We start from the raw sequence: 15,255 nt of genomic DNA, 5'->3' as shown, positions 1-15,255 counted from the left end.
ACAGGGAGCAGAGTAGCTCATTCCTCTTCTTTTTTTTAGAGATCAGCTATGGGATTGAGAGTCGCCAGATCACTTTCTTAGGATCATGGCTAGATACCCCCATGCGGTCATATATGCACAGCAATGAATGAAAAAAATACTTCTTAATACCTTGACCTACCTATGTAACTATGAGGCTGCTTGTGCATGTGTTCGTCGTTGTAGATATGGGTGAGAATACTATGTACAGTGTGTCGAGGTGGTTGATTGGAAGTGGAGTCTGCGACTGATATCCATCACACCAGGATACTTGCTTGGGTAATTGGGCAGTAGTCGAAAACGTCAATGTAAAGCCAACGACATCTTTCATCCTCGAGCCCATGCATAAAGCCTGAACCAAACTCAATGAGAAAAGACGTCGTCGACAGTGTTGACATTGGCGAAGAATGACCACACAATCTCGGACCCTAGTATAAGTTAGTGTAGCAGTGGGAGACTGACTTTGCGGTCGTCTCAGTGGTTAGTTAGTTTGGAGAAGAGGAAGAAGAAAAGCGACAAGAGAAATGAGGAAAAAAAAGGGGGGACTATTCTCATGAGGGATTTCTAATATACACTGGGGGAAAGGACGTTATACCGATGGGCTGAGCTGTGCGTCTCGTGCTCGATTGTAATAATCGATTAAAGGACTTTTTTTCGGACAGAATCAACGTCGGTGACGAAAAAAAGGACCCGGGTAGCTGCGTCGAGGTCTGGTGGGAGATCACGATGGTTGCGTGCGCGGGTCCCTTATTCCGGTCGATAAGGTTGATCCAGAGGAGACACGCAGATAGCCACCAAAAAACGCCTCGAGTGTGTGGGTATCTAATCGTACGAAGGCGTTGAAAAACAAAAAAGCACACCGCCCTACGCCTGTTCGAATGTGAGTAGACCGTGCCGAAGCATTCGTACTCGCCTATCCAGTCCACATTCACACCTTGTGCCATACTCCCATACTTTGAGGCTGATCATCCTGCGAGCTATTGCGGTTCCCGTTCCAGTAGTTCCAAAGCATCGGTTGGCGTCTTTGCTGCTCCTTGGAAATGTGCTGTGCCACTCAGTACCCACTACGCCTGAGATGCATGGTCGTCGCCTTGTAGACGATGTTGTCGATTTCCATGGGATCCTGGCCTTGGCTAGATGGGGATGTGAGTTGAGTCCTAGGGGGGTTCCGAAACGACAGGCAGATATAAAGTAGCAAACAGAAATGCAACGCCTTGAACGCTCAAAGTAAAGCACCACGCAAACCATCCCACTTCAAATTCAGCGCATTTATACTCACTGGAGGGCTCGGAGGTGATATCGTTGATTGGCGTAAGACTCGTAGTTGCCACCCAACACACATCCAAGGATACTGGGGCCGATGTTTTGGCCTGAGCGAGTAGCATCAATGCGGTCTTGCAGGGTGAGGTATGCTTCCTTGAACGCATCGAATGCAACCCGGGCTCGATGTGATCCACCGGAAATGTTGTTCTCTGGGCGGTTCGGGTCCTGGATGGAGAGGCCGTCGTACTTTTCCGGGCGGCCATCGATGCCATAAGCGGTCTGCAGGTGTTAACAAATTTCGTACTGCAGATGTTGGGTTGGGGCGTTGATAGTGACTTACCTTTTCAACAAGGCCAGGAGGATTCATCTGGATGCGATATCTAGCCAGGTCAAAGTTGCCGTAATACTTGAGGAATCCCAAGAAGCACTCTCCAAGGTTTTCCGGCTTCTTCTCAAGCTGAAGGTAGCTGACTATCAAACAAATAATGCTGTAGCCGCCAATCCCACCCGTGTGAACTTCATTCAGTCCACGCATGACAAGAAACTGTTTCATGAGAGCGACCATGTATATCATGTCGGGGTACTTGGCTTTCCACTCGACAAATGTGGCTTGGGCCTGCACTCCGCTCAGGTTTTCAAAGGAAATGTCGACTTGAAGTTTGGTCAACTTATCCTGGAACTTGATGATAGGGACCTTTGCGTTGATGACTTGGGCGTAGCCCTGGGGAATGTCGGTGTCTTTCAGCCTCCTGGCGGCTTTGAAGAGTATGCCCTTGCTAGCTTTTCTATCGGACACATCGATGACAGGTTCGCCGCCCCTGTAGTGCCTATCAGAGACGTAGACAAGATCCAGGTCAGCCGTAGGCAAGTAGAGTCCTACTGGGAAGGAGCCAAAGCAGAGGAGACGTCCGTTGTCATGGGCGAACCTGCGTTGGCCCAATGCGCTGTTGATGCGGTTGACTAGCCTGTTGCGTTGATCGTGCTCGTATGCCTTGGGCGCAACGAAGTCATAGAAGTCAAGGATTTCGTTATGAAGCCTGTATCATATCAGTAAAAGGATTCCAGACTCAGGGCTCCATGTTGATTAGAGACTTACCACTTGTCAGGCTCGCCAGAGAGATGAACATAGACATCTTCAGCGGAAAGCCAAGGCGTCGAGGTCTGATTGGGGAGCGGTAGCCAGTCATCAACAACGCCACCTGATGTGGCCTTACGCTTATTATTACCTCGGGTACGGGGGGCCCAGGGGTCAGTTGGCGGTTGTTGTCCTCCATTGACAGTGTTCTGAAGGTGTGTCATCTCATTCAATGAGCCACGTGCAGGTTCGTCCTCCTCGGGATCGTTGTCGAATGAGATGAAATCATCGTTGGCAACAACTGAGTTGTGACCGGCTGCCTTCTCAGCATCTGCATTTCTGGTTTTGCGGATAAGCTTCACTACATCGCGCTTCTTGCCCGTGGTTTCATCTGGAGGGGGCAACACAGTGTATGGATCAGGATTTGACCATTTGGGAACCGAGTCACCGTCAGCACGCTTGGCTTGGGTGCGGGCAGTCTTTGCCTCTCGCGCTTCACTGGATTCGCCGTCTTGGTCGCTCTCGACGTCCATGTCGGCTTCTTCGTCGTCAGACATGTCGTCTGGGTTGTTGAAACGGTGTGATCCGTCAGCAACACCAAGGGCGCGCTCAGGGGTGCCGGCGTCGCGATGGGTAAGTAAAGCGCGTTCGTGAGGGGCAGTCTTCTTGAAGCCACCCCTACCTCGACGAAAGCCGTTGGTGTAGTCGGGTCGATAGGACGCCCCACCACGACCACCACGGCCTCCGCGCCTTCTCGACGAGGCAGGACCAGAGTCGCGCATGTCAGAAGACGAGTCAGGGGGGAAGCGCGGGGCCTGATGACTGTGCTCAAATGTAAACTGAGACTGATTGCCATTGCGCGAACCGCCGGGTCGATAGCTGTCACCATCTCCGCCGGTGAAGGTCATGCGATCCGCCAGTGGACGGTCGCGACTGTGTCGTCGAGGTCGATACGAGTCGCCCATTGCGCGTCACGTTAACAGTAGGGGACTAACGTTATGCGCAGCCAATATTTTTGTTTGTTGGAGCGGGCGGTTGAGAGCTGTTGTGGTGTGGTTGGATAAAGGCATGGAGGCGCGAAAGTTTTGGGGTGCCAGCCGCTACCTACGTTGTTAGCGCCGTTTGTTAGCGCGGCGTTTGTTAGCGCCGTTCGCTTGCGCCGGCTTCCAAGGTTCTGTGGGGTGAGATTGCGACTCCACTTGGCAATTCACCTCTCCTTGCTGACTACAATAAGAGACTTGACATTGTGGGTATGTAATATGTCAAGTGTTTCATGTCACCTGGGTGGGATAAAGGGGTTGTCTGCTCAAGTCTTGCCTTTGTTTGTAATAGCCCATGATTGATTTCGTCATGGATAACACTCTAATTGATAAACGTCTAAAGTTACAATGATGAATACATATACATGAGTGGAGAGACGAGAAGCACTGCCTATGCCACTCAAACTACACTCAACCTAAAGCGCCATCGCTGCACTGTGTCCTTTGAATTCTTCAAACCTATTGAACGCCGCTCAAATGTAAGAGGGCTCCTCGGCAGTATTTGCCTGACTTGTCGAGTCTTGTCTTGATGTATCGAGTAATACCATTGTGGTGGGTGCCTGGTATGAGTCGTCTCAATCCTCTTTTGTGAGTTTCGGCTTGAACCCCTCCCTCAGTTCCCTTTCCCTCTCGGCCACTCTTTGATGTCCTTGTACCTCCCTCTCAATCCTTTCCCTTGCTCGTAATATTTTGCTCTGTAGGTAGAAACTGCCCCCCTTCTTTGGGTCGTTCAGATCGAACAGCCTCTTGAATCGCTCTGTGACAACGTCTAGCTCAATGGTTCCCATCTTGCCGGGCCCAACATTGAGGATTTGGCAGGCTTCGTCCATGGTGATGTTTGACGAGGAGAATGCGCTACCGCCACCTCCACCATTCTGACTGGCAGCAGCATATTTCTGTGAGGCAGCGGCCTGACGGTATGACTCGGAAACGGCACGTCCTATTATGCGGGCACCGGAGAAGACGACTTGGGTTATTATGCGATGGGCCTGGTATTGTTAGGCATTTTCGGGAGGCGAACAGCTGCAAAACATACCATGATGACAGAGAGAGTGCAGTCGGATAGCGAGCGTGCAGTCGGATCTGTGATTGCTGTCGGCGAGGGCGTCGTCTCCAAAATTTCTGGATCGCCTTCCGCAGTTTCGGTCTGTTTCCGAGGCTCACACGTGATCGACAAGTGGCCACCCAATCACATCACGATCGCAAACTGCCACTCCTACAAACTTCATCTTCATGGCTGTTTCAGCAGTAATCAAGCTAAAATTAAGCGCATGTGAAGCAAGACTTGTAAATACCCTCCACGTCTGTTCATCCGGCAGCTATCGCCGAGGTATCAGCCATGGGGCGTCCGCATGTCCCCTCGGACTAAGGCATTCACATGCTCACGCGTCCCCGCCGGAAACGTCACTCTAAGCGCAGTACCATGAATAACTGCCTTGCTCCGGACTTGTAGATAGCCCCAGACATTAGACACTACTCCCGGGAAATCAGCCTCTATACAATCAAACCGCGTGGGTTGACGAGAACACGGTCCACAGCCTCTTCCGCGCAGGCCAGGCGATGACGCACATCTCCATGCATGGCCGCACTAGGTCGGTAATGTCCAGAACCGCGACCACCAGGCCGACACATATGTAGTCGCGCAAACACGATGCTTATCCTCATTTAGATACGCCCTGGATAGAGCACATGTCCACTCCATCGAGAAATAGCCACGATGCGTCGTCCCCGCAGTCCACCGGCGACCCGAATCCGCCTACCTATGCCACCTTCTCACCCGCCAACCTAGGCCAGTCATCACCACAGACCAAGTTGCGCTCGGCCATACTCGTCCACCAAAAGTCGCCTTTACTCGCCGCTACTCCGCCCCAAGTCACCCGCGTGCTCGCCTATTCGCACCCCTTCATACTACCATTGAACAAGTTCGCCGGCCTCGTGACATGGACAACGGGCGACCCCTGGGAGAGCTTTCTCCTGGTGGCGAGCTTTTGGGCCATTGTCATGTATGGCGACGCCGTGACGAGGTATGCTGGGCCTATCATGGTAGTATCGGGCTTGATACTGGGCATGTACACGCGCAGGTATTCACCACTGTCGTCGACTGGGTGGACGGGCGAGAAACAAAAGGGACACAATCGGATCGAGTCGGACACCAACAGTGTCCACCACAAGAGCTTAGAGGAGATTGTGGATAGCTTGAAACTCTTTACTTCGCGCTGCAATATCCTACTCGATCCATTCCTGCGCCTGACCGACTTCCTGTCTACCCAAAGGACTGCGACTTCAGCCACAACACGGCCAGCCCTCACTGTACTGTTCATTCGAATCCTCTTCGTCTTGCCTCTATGGATAGCTCTCACCCTCCCGCCCTTTTATATCTTGACCACGAAGCGAGTCGTGCTAGCCGTAGGCACAGTCATCCTAAGCTGGCACTCTCGACCAGCGCGCATTACCCGCACCTTACTATGGAGATCAAAGACCGTTCGACGTATCTGCGCCTTCATCACGGGTTTGAACTTTGGTGAAATCGTGTCCATAGATCGAAAGGGAGCACCTCCGCTTCCACCTCGCAAGAAGAGTACACAGGAAGTTGCAGCCTCGCTCGCGGCTAAGCGCCAACCCGAGTCGACAGGAGTACGCTTTACCTTTTCCATCTACGAGAACCAGCGAAGATGGCTCGGCATCGGATGGACGTCGTCTATGCTTGCTTACGAGCGAGCATCTTGGACTGATGAGCATCTAAATTCCGTCCCACCCAAGGAGGAATTTGAGTTGCCTGAAATTGAGGGTGGACAATCGCGTTGGCGATGGGTGCAGGGCAGCGAGTGGAAGATTGATTGCGGAGACAAGGACACCAAGGGCGACAAGGGCGCTTCGAAAGAAGAATCGGGGTGGATATACTATGACAACAAGGTATGTCCATATCCTCTATCAACAGCACGCATATGCTAACATATTCAGTGGAGAGACGGTCGTAGAGGCCAAGACGGCTGGGGCCGTTATACCCGTCGCCGGAAATGGTACCGCGATGCCGAACTCGTCGAAGCAAGTCCCTCAACAGACATCACTCCCATTCCTACCCCTAAGCCCACACCCATCGACAACAACACAGACCCCGACCTCAACCACCTCACCAAGCTCTCGTCTAACCTAAGCGTCGCATCTAGCACTGATCCCACGCTTGTCGAAGGCGATGGCCGCGAATACGCTGCGTCTGTAGCATCGGATAATACCGATGCGGCCAGCACAAAGAGCAAGCGTAATTGGTTCAAAAGGAAGAGGAGAACAAATAGTAGTAGCAGGAGTGTGAGCGGCGCGACTGTTGTTAGTGATAGCGGAACGACTGGGACGAGAAGGAGTGAGGAGGATGATGTACAGAGCCCGTTGGAGCGGATTGTTCGCGAAGAGGAGTGGAGGTTAGGCGATGATATCCGGCAACATCTTGATATTTGAGGGTGATAAGAGAGCGTTTTCCGTTTCTTTCCTGTCTGTACAAGTGCAGTCCCCGTCTTTGTCTTTCTCTTTGAGTGGTTTATTCTTTTCTTTGGGGCCGGAGGGTTTAGGGGGCGGTGTCAGCGTCGTCTCATCCACTCGGAGCCACACTGCGATATCATATCAACTCTTTACCTAATACGAGTCCAGATTCCAACGATGACGTGTCAAGATTTTCTTCCGCTCTTTTCCGACGGAGCCCGAGATCTCTCCAAAGCGACTTAGAGTGTGCCGATGGTATGCTGTTTCGCCGGCCGAGACATCACAGGAGCCCCTGGATGATGACTACGTATCCCTTTACGAGATGCTTTCCAAAACTCAACCTATCATTCCGCTGCAGTGACAGTGGGTGGAGACTGATCGGAGTGGAGATTTGACTAGATGATCACCTCGGGGGGGCTTTTCGTGTCGATATGTTACCGCACCGAAACAGAGTCACTTTCACCGTCGTCACACCATCACATGGGCAACATGAAATACTAGACACCCCAGCATAAAAACATCTTTCTAGGCGTCGGAGACGCCGATTAGTGATGAAATAGCAGGGTTCAACCACATTGTCGCTGTCAAGTATCGCACTTCGGTGCCATGCGGTTGGAGTAGAATCCCGACTAGGTGATCGAGAACCTGAGACTGTTGAGCCGATATGTTATCGATGTAATACTGCTAAGACCTCATTGCGCATGATAGGGCATGCCAAGGACATTTGGCCATGTACATCACATGTGAAGAGTGCCTAGTGCCTAGTGCCTAGCTAAACACCCCACGTGATGCATACTAGCGCACCGCCACGATTGGTTCAGAAAGAACAAAAGCAAAGCTTGGTAGTTGGATCGGAACTACTGTATAGGGCGTGATCATATCACGCGGCGTGCCGGTGACCCATCTAGTCTGGGGTTAGTCTAGTCGCTAGAGGCCAAGCTAGACGTCAACATAACTGACGTCTATCATGTTTACCGCGACAGGCGAGGAAGAAAGTCTTTACTCCGAAGAACGTTCCGTGTGACTGTTTAACAGCATAGCAAGTGTGGGGTTGAAGCCTCCTTTTTTTGCAAATCTTCCGGGCCTGATCTGTTTGAGCGGTCTTTTCCGCGACTTTGAGTAGCGGGAAACATGTCTTTCACATGCTTAGACTTGGTAAGAGCGGGGTTTACATAGGTAGGAGGTGTCACCTGGTCTCGTTTAGCGGCATAGCCAGTAGGGGGCTGAGACGTAAACTCTCGATAAGGGGTCTGGAAGGTAAGCTTTATCCCCACGTGCATAGATGTAGTCCGGCCCGTCGCAGGGCTCCCGAGCATAACTTTAGTGAACAAACTGGGTCGATGCCGGTCGATGGCTACCTAAGTACTTGACGATATTGGTAGTTCAAATATTAGGGCCCTGTGATATCATTCCAAGAAGCCAGTAGGAGACGTCACTTCGGTGTTCTTTCAGATACACATGGCAACGTGTTATGAAGCGGTTGATGGGAAACAACCAAAGTAGTCAGAAGTGAGGCAAACACCCGTATCCAATACCACGGCCGGGAAGAACCTCAACCCACGCCTCCACAAAACACAAGTTTGGCCTGGAAAAGACACCGGGCCGGCCCAAAGCTGCCCAAACAGAAGCAGCCGACGACCCGTGGTCCAAACAGGCAGCCGCCGTTCCCGACTACAGGCCGTGTGGGGGCTCAGCAACCGCACCATTTCAACCACTTTCTCCACCCATGTCCCTCGCATCGCCGACCTGTATGGAGGAATCGGTGGTCCAGAAACCAGCCTAACTCCACCCCCCTCCTCCTCCTGGAAAGGTGGGCGTCAAATCGGTGACAGGTCGATATGTCATCCCTCCACGACTTTGGACCCCACCACCGCGCCAGCCGCACACTTGCGGCCGCATGACACAGCGCGAGGGATGGTTGGGGCGAAAGGACTTTGGACGTGGGAGTGGGCAAAGAAGGGTATATATAGGTGTATCTGTTCGCACCTTGATGTCCACCATCGCAACTCACTTCACACACACTATCTACTACATCCACCAACCAAACCCACCAACCAACCAAACCAACCAATCAAAATGGCTCCCTGGTATGTGCCTTCTCCCTTTCCGACAGCCGGAGGCGTTGGAGTGGTGTCGTCGTTCCTGCAATGGGACTAGCGGTTAGCACCGTGATGGACACACTACATGCCATCTCATTCGACCGGATCACTCTTTCCTGTTTGCTGGATGATTATGCTGACTGGTGGTGTTTGTAGCAACTGCTCCACTTGCAAGTGCGCTGGTGACTGCACCAGCTGCGGATGCGGATCTTGCTCCGTAAGTTACCTTTAGGACGACTGTTTGAGATGAACTTTGGCTAACCACCATCCTATAGCACTAAGCAATGAACTCGGCAACACAACCCTTCATCCCATCCCACATCGCATCTCGAACTTGAGATGTGAACCCCTTGCTTTCCCACCAACGAGCAGACTTGTCATTAAGCAAATCAAACAAACTTTGGACGCTGATTTGATTTGTTTGTACAAAACTTAAGATTGTATTTGAGTTGTTTAGTTTGATAGTGTTTTAGGAGGCCGTTTGTTTGAAAGTTTGATAGATTTGATACTGTTTAGGTGCTGATCTAATCGTATATCGTATATATTACTAAGCTTCGCTGTCCCACTTGCATATTTCGTATATTGCAGCTACCTCAGCGTCAGTTACATCGCCTGAGTTGTAATCAGATGGAGGCTTAAAGCCAGCGTCGCGCCAGCTTCGTATACACTGTATTGCTGCAAGCAGTTGTGACCCAATTTTGCGTCGCCTTGGCTCTAATAAATCACCGAGCTCGCTGAACAGCCGCTCGCACTCACAACTTGAGGCTGGTATTGTTAATATATCGATCGCCATACGCGCTAGGTTAGGATACTTTGGGCGTAGGCTTATCCAATAGCTAACAGGATTACTACCTTGTTCGAACTGCTCCTGCGTCCAGCGGAGTTCAAACCGTCGCCAACGCTCCAGCTCATCCATCTCTGTCACCTCAACAATGCCATAAGGCTCCGCATTAACGAGCGCGTTGATGGCGTCGTTGATACCGCTTGAGAGCCGCACTGGTGGGCGACTTTGGCGCTGTATTTGCGGCTTATAGAACGCCCAAAGTTGTTTCAACCCAGCGTTGTTTGCCTCAAGCCAGCTCGGTTTGTCGCGCCAGCTGTTCTCACAGTAGTTCTTGTAGTATGGGTGGAGGCAGGTAGCGGCAAAGTATGCGGGTGATTCGTCGAGCTTAGTGTAATACGCGTTAAGCTTTGCCCAAGCTGCGCGTAGGTTGATAGGAAGGTGATCTTCTGGCGCGCTATTGGCATTATAGTCGACGCTTTCGTGGTTTTTAAGTAGCTGCTCGTACACGGCAAGTACAGCTTCGAAGACAGGTATAACCTCGTATATCGCGCCGAAACGGCCAGCTTTACCGCGAGCTTCAAGCCGTTTTGTCGCCTCCTTTAGCGGCTCCAACACTGATATATACTGGGTTATTACCGCCCAATCGTCAGCCGTAAGCCCATTAGATCTCATCCAAGCTGGTACTTTAGTGAGCTTATTGTTACGGCTACGCGCGTACGCGTCGGCGCCCATCGTCCTTTCGATGTGGCTTTGGGCGTACTCATCAACGGCGTTATGGAGTTTTGCGGCGCGTACAAAGGTGTCGTGAAAGCTGTTCCAGCGCGTGACGACTGGCTTTACCGGCTCGAGTATTTCCTGCTTTTGGTCGGGAGCCTTAGCGTTAACACGGCGCTGGCAATCGGCAAAAAGATCGTGTTGTTGCGGTGTTTGGATGTAGTTGATGATATCGATTAGTACACCAAGCGGACCTTGCTGCCGCCATTCTTGTAGGTAGGCTGCCTCTGTTTTGTGCTCGTCCTGATCATTATCGTACGCGTCCTTATCAAAGCCGAAGATAATCATCTGTCCGACTAAGTTAAGTGTGTGAGGGCCGCAGCGGAGGCGGTGATGGCTTGCTGTAAATTCAAAGCGTTGGGCGAGTTTGGTGACGGCGGTGTCGTTAGCGTACGCGTTGTCGAGCACAAAGTACCCAAGCTGGCTACGTGTTATACCGAAGACATCGATTATATTGCCAACAACTTCAGCTATCCTCTCGCCCGTGTGGGCGCCCGTAAGCTGAGGCAGCGCGATAGGTAGGTCCCTGATAGTGCCGTCGGCGTCAGCAAAATGAGCAACAACTCCAAAGAAGCCGCGCTTGCCGCCTTTTGTCGTCCAGCCATCGAAGCTTATATGGATTTTACTAATAGCCGACGAGAGCATCTGAACAACCTGCGGCTCCATATAGCGATACAGCCTCATCACGAAGCTAGCTACACTGTTGTGACTTACCCACAGCGCGTCAGCTGCCTCCGGGTTGGCAAACTCTATCATCTGCCTAAACGCAGGCGTTTCGAACTCGCGGAGAGGGTGGTTATTGTCGACAAGCCACGTAACAGCGGCGTATCGAAAGCGCTGTACGTCGAAGTTTCCGAGCTCGTTAGCGACGCCTTGAGGTACATCGACACCGCCCTCGGTCATCATCTTAAGCGTCGTTTGGCCTCGCGGTAGTGTAATCGAATCCAGTTTGCCCTTGCGATCGTAGCCGTGGCCAAGTAGCTTCTGCGCGAGGTGGTTGATAGCGTTACTGGTCGACTTTGTAACCTCTGGATAGGCGCAAAAGATCTTACGATGATGGCAGTATTTGCAAACAAAGAACGTACGATGAGGCTCACGGAGAGAGGCAACGCGGTAACCGTACTGATATACCCAACTTTTGTTGCGCTTCAACGTACGCAGCGGCTTCGTAAAACGCGGTAAACGCTTCCAATCAATGCCGTCAAAGTTGTCCGTAAACTCGTCATCAAAGCCAGTATCATCCCCGCCTTCGATAGCCTCACTTGTAGCCTCCGTAGCAGCCCTACTACCCTCGGCCGGCGGTTGTATAGTAGCTTCTGGTATAGCGTCGCGCAACTGCGACTCGAACGGCGCGTCTTCGGTGGCCTGGCTTGCTGCAGCAGCTAGGGCTTTACGTGGCGAGGTGCGGATAGACAGCTCAGGCTGCGAATCGTCCATCAGGATAGGCTGCGATGCACTGCCTTTAGCTGTTTTGGCGCGCTTGTGGGGGCCGTGGGGGCCGGGGGTGCCCTCGGCGGCGCGTTTTAGGTTACGAAGCGGCATTTTCGGCGTGTTGGGCAACGAGAAACACTAAAACGTGCTGTAGAGACGGTAGTGTAGCTGCAAAAGATGGCTAACAGCGATATAGAAGATGGGAGATGGGATATAAGATAGCGGTCATCGACGGCTAGCGACGCTCGTGTAGTTATATGATGACTAAGCTAGATGCAACACAAGAAAACTATCGCGAAATTGCTACCTCCGCTATCTCAAAAACATCATTAAAGTCGATCTTAAAGCACCTTAGGACATCATCTATAGAACAGCTCGCTATGTAATATTAGTCAAACAGTCAAACAAACTAAACAAATTTCGATCGTACGTTTGATTTGTTTGTATATTTCTATAGGCAGCGTTTGGTTTGTTTAATTTGCTTATAGTCAAGCAAATCAAACAAACTATTCAAACGCGTTTGCTTAATGACAAGTCTGCCAACGAGGACGCCAACCATCTCTCCATGAACGATCTAAACGATAAATGGGGAGAAAGACAACACGCTTGTTCTTTTTGGAGGGGAGGATCTACTAGGGGCTGGGAATTGTACAAGCTTTATATGGGGAAAGGATTGGTTACAGTTCATCAAAGATGATTAAAGTGCTGGGATAGAATTGCTTGCTTGCTTCAAGTTGTTCTCTACGAGAGTAGCAATACATAATCCCACATTTTGATCCAAGAAAGATACTGAAAAGATCGCTCGAGTGATGTTTGTGAGTGAAAGTGGTGGTGGTCTTGGCGGTTGTAAAGGTAAGATGCGATTAATTGAGCAGATTACGGAAAAGATGACATGGTTGTTTAGCGCTCACAGTATATCTACATGGATTGCTTGAAATGCAAGTTGTGTGATGTCAAAGAAAAGGTTGACAAAAGGTTGGAGATTCTGGATCCATGTGTTGGGCACCTTTAGTGCAGCAAGTAACGGGCTTAATATTATACAGATGGTAATATCTACATATACGCACAATCTTCGACCAAACATCGCATCTCGCTGATGCCCTGCTGCTTTGACCGCTTTGTCTGTAGAAGAGAGCTAGTTCGCTGGAGCCCGTAGTTCTCTACACCGTAACGCTTTGGTTACTTTACCCGGTCATTCTGTCGGATTTCCTCTGTTGTAATGCACGTGCCCTCAGTCTGTCAATCACAGCCATTTCTTCAGCCTCTGAAATAGCTGGCTAAGTTTGAGAAGACTGATGTAGCGGGTGAAGTAGCAGGTGACTCCTTTTGCATATAATACTGCTTGACTCGATCAATGGTATCCGCAGCGCGGAAAACTTGCTCGTCGTCTCCATACTGGCCAATGATTTGTAAACCAATTGGGTCTTCCTTTCCGTCTTTATCTTGTATCGGTACAGTCATGGCGGGGAGTCCTGCAAGACTTGCTGGAACGGTGAAGACATCATTGGTATACGATTGTATGGGGTCTTGAGTTTCAGCCTCTGATAGCGGTGGTGCCGTAGAGGGTGCTGTGGGGCATATGATGACATCGACTTTGTCACTCTCATCCCAATCATCCTGCGTGTCGAAGAGAGGGTTTTGCGTCCTAAAGACGCGGTTAAAGTCCTGCTGCACCAGCCTGCGGACCTTTTGTGCTTGGATGAAGTAGTTGTCGATTGCTTGGGCACTCAGCGAAAACGTGCCGAGAAGAATGCGGCGCTGGACTTCTGGGCCAAAACCCTGGCCGCGGGTTTTGGCAAAAAGGACACTGTCACTCGTCCCGTCGGTGCCTGCTGCTCTGCTGCCGAAACGGACGCCGTCGTACTTTGCGAGATTGCTCGAGGCTTCGGCTGGCGCCAGTACATAATAGGCCGATAGAGCTTGTTGTGTCGTCGGTAGTCGGATGGGATGTAGTGTATGACCGTACTTCCACATTCCCCTCAGGGTACGAAGCCAAAGTTCTTTTACTTCGGGCTGTAGGGTATCGATGTTGTAGTCAAGAGGGACTCCGATCCTGAGACTCGCAGCCATTCCCCGTATCCGCTTGTTAATGCGCAATGCGGTGGGCAAGGAAGTTGGGTCATTCACATCCTCGACATTAAGGGCACCTATTTCTCAGGTCAGCTATGAGGTATATCCATGAATCATGGCCAGATACTGACTGAATATGTGCTTCACAGCTACAGTATTCTGCCCAATGATGCCGACAGTATCAAGGGAGTTTGCATAAGCAATGACGCCCCATCTGGAAAGTAGCCCGTAACTCGGCTTGAATCCAAATACGCCCGTGTATGCAGCAGGGAGTCTTACGGAGCCTCCAGTATCGGTGCCCAGCGCTCTGGACTTGTCAGTACATGTATCTCGCGAGCTTGAGCCACACAGAAAACTCACGCCCAAACCTGGTCACTTGCAACGGCCACTGCACTTCCGCCTGAACTCCCTCCTGCGCTAAATTCTTCGCCCGACGGCTTGACCATCTTCACCGGGCCAAAATGCGAGTTTGTCGAGTGCGACCCCATGCCGAACTCGTCCATATTGGTCTTGCCCACAATCACTACACCTGCCTCTTTGAGCAGCCTGACTACCGTTGCATCGTACGGGCTAGTAAAGTCATTCAGCATCGCAGACGACGCCGTAGTTTTGAAATCTTTGGTGCATATATTATCCTTTACCGCAACCATGAATCCAGACAGCTCGTGCCCAGGTCGCCTTTCTGTATTGACGGGCGGCAAGGCCGACTGGGCGAGTCGGGAATTGAATACATTTAGATGCTGTAAGTTTGATAAATTGTCAAGTTGTTCTTGCGTTACACGACCTAACCTCCTCACAACCGTGGAAGACATCGCCGGCGCGTTGTCGCGAGCTAGAAGTGCGTGGTTCGCGAGCGGAACAAAAAATTGTGCCGACGTCATGCGACGGGTTGATCGCCGCATTGCATGACTCATACTAGCACCGTAATCTACGACTGCGTCAATGTCAGCCCACACAATCTGTGTTCTACATTGTTGTCACGTTGGTAATGGTAACAGATGGAGACTTTGAAAATTCAGATGAGCTCTAGCGAATTTCGTGGCATGTTACCCAGTACGTGCTGTAGGTGATTAGTGCAAAATGCTCACCGCAGGGCACTAGAGAAAGATGAGAAAGACTGTCAACCGCCACAGGGTATTGTACCGAGACTGTTCTAAAACGAAACATTTTGATAGAGAAGGACGCGGGATATATTTGTGGTCGGGAGAAAAGGCGACACATCTCATG

General features: G+C 51.1%; 5 protein-coding genes across 5 annotated transcripts; 1 reads left to right on the top strand and 4 right to left on the bottom strand.

Moving 5' to 3' along the window:
• Nucleotides 1-1,072: 1,072 nt before the first annotated feature.
• PtrM4_150420 (TRF4, DNA polymerase sigma) lies at nt 1,073-3,321 on the bottom strand (the record flags this gene model as incomplete). Its single annotated transcript, XM_001938521.2, has 4 exons — nt 1,073-1,151; nt 1,298-1,560; nt 1,622-2,318; nt 2,378-3,321. The coding sequence occupies 4 exons, from the start codon at nt 3,319-3,321 to the stop codon at nt 1,073-1,075; spliced, it is 1,983 nt and encodes a 660-aa protein (XP_001938556.2).
• Nucleotides 3,322-3,971: 650 nt separating this feature from the next.
• PtrM4_150410 (Pam16 domain containing protein) lies at nt 3,972-4,435 on the bottom strand (the record flags this gene model as incomplete). Its single annotated transcript, XM_001938522.2, has 2 exons — nt 3,972-4,385; nt 4,433-4,435. 2 exons carry the CDS (start codon nt 4,433-4,435, stop codon nt 3,972-3,974), a joined length of 417 nt encoding a protein of 138 aa, XP_001938557.2.
• A 650-nt stretch (nt 4,436-5,085) lies between these two features.
• Nucleotides 5,086-6,849, top strand: PtrM4_150400 (peroxisomal membrane protein PEX31; the record flags this gene model as incomplete). Its single annotated transcript, XM_001938523.2, has 2 exons — nt 5,086-6,309; nt 6,358-6,849. The coding sequence occupies 2 exons, from the start codon at nt 5,086-5,088 to the stop codon at nt 6,847-6,849; spliced, it is 1,716 nt and encodes a 571-aa protein (XP_001938558.2).
• A 2,667-nt stretch (nt 6,850-9,516) lies between these two features.
• PtrM4_150390 (Dimer-Tnp-hAT domain containing protein) lies at nt 9,517-12,069 on the bottom strand (the record flags this gene model as incomplete). Its single annotated transcript, XM_066110054.1, has 1 exon — nt 9,517-12,069. One exon carries the CDS (start codon nt 12,067-12,069, stop codon nt 9,517-9,519), a length of 2,553 nt encoding a protein of 850 aa, XP_065960037.1.
• Nucleotides 12,070-13,215: 1,146 nt separating this feature from the next.
• On the bottom strand, nt 13,216-14,618 carry PtrM4_150380 (GatA, Asp-tRNAAsn-Glu-tRNAGln amidotransferase A subunit and related amidase; the record flags this gene model as incomplete). Its single annotated transcript, XM_066110053.1, has 3 exons — nt 13,216-14,105; nt 14,160-14,335; nt 14,389-14,618. 3 exons carry the CDS (start codon nt 14,616-14,618, stop codon nt 13,216-13,218), a joined length of 1,296 nt encoding a protein of 431 aa, XP_065960036.1.
• Nucleotides 14,619-15,255: the final 637 nt, after the last annotated feature.

Source organism: Pyrenophora tritici-repentis, chromosome 9 (genome assembly GCF_003171515.1).
Source record: "Pyrenophora tritici-repentis strain M4 chromosome 9, whole genome shotgun sequence".
NCBI lineage: Eukaryota > Fungi > Ascomycota > Dothideomycetes > Pleosporales > Pleosporaceae > Pyrenophora > Pyrenophora tritici-repentis.
Note: the sequence above shows the minus strand (reverse complement) of the source record. Positions and strands in the feature narration are given on the sequence as shown.